This window comes from Corylus avellana, chromosome 10 (genome assembly GCF_965113065.1).
Source record: "Corylus avellana chromosome 10, dhCorAvel1.hap1.2, whole genome shotgun sequence".
NCBI classification, from domain to species: Eukaryota; Viridiplantae; Streptophyta; class Magnoliopsida; order Fagales; family Betulaceae; genus Corylus; species Corylus avellana.
The window spans coordinates 1436233-1445401 of NC_142499.1; the positions used below are offsets into that span (position 1 = coordinate 1436233).

General features: G+C 34.9%; 1 protein-coding gene across 1 annotated transcript; it reads left to right on the top strand.

Annotated features, from left to right (window-relative positions):
* The first annotated feature begins 6562 nt into the window (after positions 1-6562).
* On the top strand, positions 6563-9132 carry GRF3 (growth-regulating factor 3). Its single transcript, XM_059607108.2, has 4 exons — positions 6563-7011; positions 7137-7325; positions 7630-7960; positions 8613-9132. The coding sequence occupies exons 1-4, from the start codon at positions 6801-6803 to the stop codon at positions 9061-9063; spliced, it is 1182 nt and encodes a 393-aa protein (XP_059463091.2). The 5' UTR covers positions 6563-6800; the 3' UTR covers positions 9064-9132.
* The last annotated feature ends 37 nt before the right edge of the window (positions 9133-9169 follow it).

Genomic DNA, 9169 nt, shown 5'->3' on the forward strand with positions numbered 1-9169 from the left:
AAAAACAACAAAAACACAATAAAAAATCAGCAAACAGCTAAAACAGTCGGGGTGAGGGAGGCGAAGTGCACTAGCCGGCGTGTAGTGAACGAGATGGAGCCATTTTATGCCAATGAATAGTTGAGGAGCCGTGAAGCACGGTGGACTAGCGCCTGGACAAGCGCCAAGCATTCCTTTTTCTAAAAGAGGGCGCTTTGCTTCAAACGCTCTCTTTTTGAGGCGTTTTCACTGAAAAAAGTGCTTCGAAATTATATTTCAGTCGCTATGTTACCTGGCATGTCCCAAGTGCCCCTAATCAAACGTTGTGAAATCAATTTGGACGCTTTTTTAGCCCAAAATGCCCCAATAACCATGTTACTAAATCTTTTTTATTTATTTATTTTAGTGTAGATCTAAAGCCTAACTGATTCAAGGGAAACAAAGAGCGGCACAGTACGGTGGAGGGTGGACGGAGGCAATGCAACATAAGTAAATGGATAGGCGGAGCAATTGGACTAATCAAAAAAACTAAAAAAAAAAAAAAAAAAAAACTGAAAAAAGAAGGAAAAAATTAAATAAAAAAGGGATGGAGAGAAAAGAACTAATTAAGAAGGGGGATTCTTCCCACAGGAGCCGGCCCTAGGTTTTCTCCTAGGGCCGGCTCCGAGAGAAAACCTAGAGATGAGTAAACGAGCATTGAATTGAAAGAAAAACTTAAGTACTGACATATTGAAAGAAAAACAAGTGAAACGCGTACTATATATTAACACAATTGAAAGAAAAACAAGTACAAACGCTTACTATATATTAACACAATTGAAACAATATAAATGATCATATCAACCGGCCAATTAAAAGCACTTCATTTCGTTTCTTCCATTTATTAACTAACTTTCTGCCCAGAGAGAAAATGATGCTTGAATAACTTATTGATTGATTTTAGAAACCTACTTGTATCACCCATTATGACATTTAAATATTCATCAAGAAAGTTCAGGTTATTCCGCTGCAATTAAAATGGTCTTAACAGTGGCAATCATTCCTTCCTATCATATATATATATTTCTGTTCTGTTTGTTAATGTGTTTGTAGGGTTGTTTTTTTGTTTTAGAAAAATGTTACGATGTTTGTTAATATATATATATATATATATATATATATATATAGAGAGAGAGAGAGAGAGAGAGAGAGAAAAGAAAATAAAAGACATAAAACAAAAGTCTAACACAAGGGTGAGCCAATGGTTAATTTAAATGAATGTGAATGTAGATATCAAATTTGAATTTATATATTTGTTTTGATATTATGTGAAATTTTTATTTATTTTAAAATTTAAAATTAATAAAAATAAATAAATATAATCATTTAATTAATATTATAACAATATATGATACATTCAATTAACATGCTTTGATCTACCATCTATCTAGCTTTAGAACGAATTATAATGTTTTAACATCTATTATAACTTTATATGTTAAAGGTCTTTGTTGCACCTTCTTCTTTATGCAGGATGTTGTTGGTATATTAGAGCCTTCACAGCCAACTAATTAAAGGTTATTTTGGTTAACTGAGATACAAATTTCGATGAAAATGTAGTTGTATTTGGCTAACTAGTTTAGTAAAAAAATAATAATAAGCTTCTACAATGCTCACCATGATAATTTTCTTTTGTTTGTTTTGTTTTGTTTTGTTTTGTTTTACTCATGATAAAACGGAGTCGTGCTATGCGGCTGCCAAATTAAAGCAGCCTAACGTCGGCCAAAAATTAAAAAATAATAATGTTAATTTTTTTTTTGTTAACTAAATTTCTATGAGTTAATATTTAGATTCTAATGCCTCAAAATTTATTTTTAGATTCAAAACTAAAACCTAGGGGTATAAGGTTAACCATTTAGGGATGGTATCACCTAAAAGGGATTCGATCATCCTATATTTGGTGCTAATGCCTCATGCCTCGAATTTGGTGTTAATATCTCAAATTTGAATTCCTCTTATAACATATTTCTTCTTCAATTAAAAAAAAATAAAAAAAAAATAAAAATGGTTGACGCTTGGTTGACAAATTTGGCGGCCGAAAATCTTTACTCGATAAAACATGCACATGATTTTAGAATGTAGATGCTTTGAAACATAAAAAATATTTAAATTGCATAATAAAAGTAGATAACTATTTTTTTTTTTAATTAACTTCACAAAAGCCTCAAACTTTCACGTATTTTTTAGAATATTATATAATATTAAAAAACTCTCAATTTCACCATCTCAAACTTATAATTTGATGCGATTTATCTCCTAAGTTAGGATTTGGCGTTAAATCCTAACGGATGCTATGAAAAATACTAAAATACCCTCAACTTATCTTTTTAAAATTTTCATGTTAAATTAGGAGTAAATTTGAAATTTTATAAAAATTTTAGGAGGTATAAAGGTAATTTCACCAATTATAACATATGCTTACGCCAATAGCTAACAGAGTGGCCGGTATATATTAGATTGTATCAAATTAGAAATTTAAGGGATAAAATTGAGAGTTTTTAAATTTTGAGGAGTCTTTTCAAAATGCGTGAGAGTTCATGAGACTTGTGCGAAGATTATTTAAAAAAAAAAAAATTAAATTAAAGAAAAAATTATACTAAGATGGATGTGATTGCTTTTATATGCGGTTCACCTAAAGTGCATCAATTTGTCCAATAAAATGTAGGGAGCCCTTACTATTAAGGGTACGTTTAGCATGCAGAATTAATATTTTATTTTAAAAAATAATTTTTATTATGAATAGAAGAGAATGACCTAATCCTTTTAATAAGGACTGTTTTAAACATTAAAGATGGTGTACAAGTAGTAGAGGCAAAACGTAAGGAAAGCACCCAATAAAGGGATGGGTTGTGAGTTGTCATGTCATTTAGCAGAACGGTAGTTGATCACATCAATCCATCAAATTAAAACATTGAAACAATGAAATGCAACGGGGCCTAGCAGCTGTTCCTCACTACTACCTCTCCTCTTCTGACACTGTTCAGATGTCTCTTCTTTTTCAACAAGTCTTTTTATTTGCTTGCTACCCAAATTCCTGCATTTTTTATTGATAATATTATTTGTTTCTGACTCATGGATCCTTTCAGGTTCAATATATGGATTCATTTTACATATGCTACGCACCTCCCAAAACAAATTTCAAGTTATTTATTCGTGTTGGATAAGTCTCATATTAATTTTTTCACATAATTTGCTCGTAGATTCTTATCCATTAAAAATTGCTCGTAGATAATAATTTTATTATTTGAATTGTTAATGTAAAGAGTTCTTAAAAGATTCATGTGTCTGAACAAATTTTAAGTAGTTGTTTATCTTTTTGGACAGGTAAATATTATAAAAACTTTCTTATATTTACTTACAGAATACGGTTAGAGATTCAAATTCAATTGAATCCTAGTTATTGAAATTGGCGTCAAACTTCCTATTTGAACATGTGATAACAATTTTGTTGTTTAAATTGTTAATGTGAAGAGCTCTTGAGAGACTTACGTGTTTGAACAAATCTTGAGTAGTCATCTATCTTTTTAGATAGGTAAATATTATAAAAACTCTCTTACATTTACTCACGTAATACGGCCGGAGATTCAAACCCATTTGAATCCTAGTTGTTCTTGTTTGAACACGTGAAGCCTTAGTACCATTTCAAATAAGAATTGCCAGTATCACAGACGATATATAGATTGAACTCATCCACATCTCTCATAAATTATACTAGAAAAATATGATTACTTTCATTTCAAACAAAATAGAAAGAGAAATTCAATTTGGATAGTGCAGTCATAAAAGCATAATTTAATCGACTGGATAGATCTTGATAAAAAATGGTAACTGGTCAGAAGAATTAGAAATTTAGAATGCACATATTTAGAAACTTTTTTTTTTTTTTTTTTTTTTCGGATGGGATATCCGGGAGGGTGTCCCTCTAAATTCCAGACAGCAAAATATTTCGTACTGTATCTATTTGTCCCCACACTCCAACTGCACCCCACCCCCCACAAGGGCCACAACCCCTCCCCCTTTATTCCCTTTTATGGCTCATGCTCATGTAATATCTCTTTTTTATTTTTTATAAATGATATTAATAAAATAAAATAATATGTTAGTTAAAAAAAAGAAAAGAAAAGAAAAAAGTTTTTTAATTATGTATTTCTTTATGTGGATTTCTAGGGCCTCTCTAGCCTGTAGGCATGTGATGAGTGTTGTTGGAATTGGCACAGTCACACCTTTGATGAATCATAAAAATTCAACCCTACCCTTCCCAGCGAAGATTGGGGGGTGAAAACAAAAGAACATACAGTTGCAATATTTCAATTTTAATAAGCAGAGAATATCTCGGTAAATATAAACAATTTGCTCAGAGAGACACGTAAATACAGAAAGAAAGGAGGGCATCTGAGTCAAAATGACTTCCTCATAATTGGGTTCACAGGCCATGGGGCCCACTTTCTTCTGCCATAGTTAATACTTACCATACAACTGCGGCTTCGCTCGGCTCGGCTTACTTGGCGTGTTCTTAAGCCATACCTCCTCATCTCTACCTAATTTCTTTTTTCTTTTCTAATTTCTCAATTAAGATTGTCATTTTTTTTTTTTTTGGGGACAAATCATGGTTGAAGACTGAGGTAGCTTTGGTCCTTGGAAGTGACTTGCCAAAGCCCAATTGCACAAGAGAGTTAAATAGTACATGCACGGCTAGTTTTAAAGTTGTGATGGGAGTTCAAACTTCATGTATTGTCCATGAAAAAAAAAAAAAGAAAAATAAATTATATAGTTACTTCTATTTACCCACCTTTAAGTTATTGAGGGGGGTTAAATATAGTTTCTCAAAAATAAATAATAATAATAATAATAATAATACAAAACCAATCCAACTTTACTGAGTCGTAAATAGTTTATTGAGATTTTAAAAGCGATTAAAAACTCATTGGCATAAGCAAAAAACACAAATAGGTCCTTAAATGTATTTTTTGTTAGCAAATTGGACAAAACTTCATTAATGTATCCAATTAATCTCAACAATATTGTGACATGTGCCATTTAGAATAAAAAATAAAATAAAAACAAATTAACCCAGACCGGCCAAAGGGTCTCCATGGAAACCTTCGACCGTGGGTCACTCCTCATAGCAACTCCAACAACACTAGCTAACATAGGTAGACAAAAAGTTCAAATTTTTATTTTAGCTATTGCTTTTTTTTTATATATATATACATACTCCAAAAGATTTTTTATTATACTCTCCATTTTATTTAATTATTATTTTTTTATTGTTTTGTTCCCCTCGATTTCTCTCTAGTCTTCCATCTCTCTCCCTCTCACTGAAAGCTACCAGCCCCAATTCCACCTCCTCTTTCATCTTTACTCTTCAGCTCTTCAAACACTTTATCTCAAGCAAATCAAAGGAGAAAAGGCAAGGACTAGCTCTAGCTCTTTCTCATTCACAATGATAACAGTTTGAGAGTGGGGAGAGCTCAAACCCATCACTCAGCAGTAAAAGAAAACAAAGGATGGAGATAGAGAGAAGGGCGAGAGGGAGGGAAGAACAAAAAGAATGGCGAGAGGAAAGAGGAAGAAGAAATGGTTTTGAGTGAAAATGAGGAGAATACTGAAACAATAAACAAAGAAAAAGCAATAGTTGGAAACAATATTTAATTCTAGTGTGTTACAGTGAATAGTATCAAATTGCTATTCACGGTAGCAATTAAGGTATTATAACTAATATGAAGTTATTATATTAGAACTAAAAAAAGAGTAAAAATAGCTAATATCTCTCTTTTAACTAAACCGGTAGAGTTACTCTCATAGATACCCAACCTAGGTCTCCTCCCATGTTGACCCATGTTATATTAAAATACTTGTTTATATATATATATATAACACATTAACAGACAAAAGTATAATTGTTAATGCTTTTTTGTTTGAAAATAACGATTTGATGTAAGGTAAAGATGAAAATCAATTTTTTTTTTTTATAAATAAAAAAAAGTGAAGAAGAAAATAATTTTAAGTATTTTATGTTTTAAAATATTTGTTAATATTTGTATTTTAAAAAGAGAAAATAACAAGGATAAAGTTTTAGAATGGAAGCTATTATTTGTCCATCGAGTAAAAAACATTGACATGTCACATCTACATACTATAGTGTTAAAACTTAAAAAAACTTTTTCTTTCAAAAAAAAAACTTAAAAGTTTTAGTTTCCCCACAAAATGGGGTTGAAAATGAATAAAGCCTGGGCTCGGCTGCAGTGGAACTGCAATGTCGGCTCAGCTATCTTCTTTGTTTGTTTGTGTGTCATGTCTCTGCCCAGGGTTAAATGGAAAAGATTGAGATAAAAAAAGGGTATTCGGGGGTTATCTTTCCCTCTCCACACCCCTATGCTGCTCTGTTCTTCTGTGCTATTCCCAAAGCACGGAGAGAAAGACTGCAGGTTCTTCCTCTCTCGCTCTCTCCCTAACTATCTATTTGTTCCAAATTTTTATATATTAGTATTTTGAAGTTCTCTTTCTTCTCTCAACTGTCTTGTCTGACTGTCTTTTGCTCAAGTGCCCTTGGCTTCTCCACTGGTCCTAAACAAACTTTGCAGGCTTTCCTGTCAGAACCCTCTCTCTCTCTCTCTCTCTCTTTCTTTGAGGTATCTGCCAAAGATATAAAAGAACCCACAGAAGACTCTCTAAAAGCTTTTACAAACTTTCTCTTAAACATTTTACCCAAACACGCCAAACAAAGCTACACTATAAACCAACCAAACCAAAAGCAACAACCAAAACCCCACTCTCTCTCCATGGACTTCCATCTGAAGCAATGGAGAAACCAGCATGAGTCAGAGCAACAACACTCTGCAAAGATACCAAAACTTCTCCTTGAGCCCCAACAACAGCCACAACCTCCTGCCTCTGCTGCTCTCCCTTTGTTTGTACCTGAACCCAACAGCAAAATCAGCTCCATGTCAGCATTTCCTGATTCAACATCAGCTGCCACCAGATTTCCCAGTAGTAAGATTTCTTTTCCTTTTTCTTGCGTGACAGAAACTCAGAAAGCTCTTTCCTTTCTTTCTTCTATCGTTTTGATGAGTTTTGGCTCTTATCTTTTTCTGGGCCTATTTTTATTTGTCTGCTAGGGATGGGTAGCTTCTTCAGCTTGGCCCAGTGGCAGGAGCTTGAGCTTCAGGCTTTGATATTCAGGTACATGTTGGCAGGTGTTGCTGTTCCTCCTGAACTTCTTCAGCCAATCAAGAAAAGCCTTCTTCATACTCCTCCATATTTCCTCCATCACCCTCTTCAACATTTCCCACATTATCAGCCAGCTTGTAAGTTCCTAATTCCCTCCCCTTTCTATGGATATCATGGTCTCTCTGAAATGCATTTTTCTGGATTACCAAATCTTCTCCTTCACCATGTTGCTGCAAAAATTTATTTCTTTGCTCGGTGATGACTTTGCCTAAACTATTTGGGATCATTACTGTGAAAGAATAAATCTTACAACTACTTTCTGTGATTTCATTCATGATTTATTCCTGAAACTTGTATGCCTTTGATTCCATGTTTTACTAATTTGGTTTGGTGCTTTAAAGGCCACGTATATCTAATCGTAGTTTACTGCTATTGCATCAGTGTTGCAATCAGGGTACTGGGGACGTGCTGCCATGGACCCGGAGCCCGGGCGTTGCCGGAGGACCGACGGCAAGAAATGGCGGTGCTCGAGGGACGTGGTGGCCGGCCAGAAGTACTGCGAGCGCCACGTGCACCGTGGCCGAAACCGTTCAAGAAAGCCTGTGGAAATCCCCACACCCATCACCACCTCCACTACTGCAGCCGGTAGTGGTGGGACTCTCAAAGCCTCCATTCCCACTGCTGCTCCGCCCTTGGCAACCATGGCTGGTGGGACCAATTTCGCTCTTTCAGGATCATCCCCTTCCGTTGATCTCCTTCACCTTAGTCAAAGGTAAGAAGTTTCTTGTTTTCTTCTGGGTTTGATTACCATAATACTGTTCCACAAATTTATTCGGAGCTTTACACTATAAAGAACTTAAGATGTGCTGCTATATATATGGCCGTTACAATAACTGTTATGCTTGCCCCCCAAAAAAGGGAAAGAGAAAAAATTAAACAGCATCAAATGGTTCCATTTAGTTTGTGGTACCTTGGTGGGACTTTTGCTTTTAAGATTTTCTTTCCATGTTATAAAATAGGATTTGGTAGGATCTTCGATGGGGGTATTCTGATGTTAAAATAATACTATTTATTACATCATTACATAAATATCTTACATTTGAGATGATGTTATAATGTTTATAGTACTCATCGAATGACTAATTTTTATTTCAACTGCATCTCAATTTTAACCGTCTACTAAATAACCTGCACTTTTAGCTATGTGATAATAACTCCATGGTAGGACCCTAATGGAGGCCTGGCTAATAGCCTAATATGTCTCAAATCTGGGAAAGAGATTCTCTGATTCTGTATAAGTCGACCCCAACCATTGCTTTTGCACCCAGTAGAGGGTGCTTTTTGCTTGTGTCAGGCTTTTTCTTTAATTTGTTCTTTGCTTGATATTTTTGCTCTCTCATGTTCTTTTGTCCCCTTGTGTGTAGTTCCTTAGGGTTCAAAACTGAGAACAAGGGCCTCTTTGAAGCCCAAAATGAGGCATCAGCGGATGGTAAATCTGATGGCCATATTCTGCGGCATTTTTTTGATGATTGGCCCCGATCATCGCTTCAAGAATCCGATAACACTGGAAGAAATGCTAGCCCCATGAACTCTTCCACCTGCCTCTCCATTTCAATGCTGGAAAATTCACCGTCGGATGTGTCCTTGAAATTGTCCACCGGCAATGGAGACGAGCCAGGCTCCAGGGATAGCAATGCAGAACCAGGGCAACCACAACTGAACTGGGCTGCTGGGTGGGCAACAAATCAAGTGGCTTCAATGGGAGGTCCGCTAGCAGAGGCATTGAGATCTTCTACTTCCAATTCATCACCAACCAGCGTGCTTCATCAATTGCCCCGTGGGCATGCCACCGAGGCTAGCCTTGTCAGCACTTGAATTTAGTCGGGAATTTCGAATAATTAATAATGTGATTTTTATTTTTCAGCTATTTATGTTCCTTTCTCATTGCTGTTTTTTGGGCAGTCTTCACATCCTTCTCATA

What these genes read in the sequence shown, in the direction of transcription:
- GRF3 (XM_059607108.2), top strand. Translation starts at nt 6,801, where the DNA reads ATGGACTTCCATCTGAAGCAATGGAGAAACCAGCATGAGTCAGAGCAA. An exon ending in CCCACATTATCAGCCAGCTT is followed by an intron (nt 7,326 to 7,629) that starts GTAAGTTCCTAA and finishes CTATTGCATCAG; the next exon opens with TGTTGCAATCAGGGTACTGG. An exon ending in CTCCTTCACCTTAGTCAAAG is followed by an intron (nt 7,961 to 8,612) that starts GTAAGAAGTTTC and finishes CCTTGTGTGTAG; the next exon opens with TTCCTTAGGGTTCAAAACTG.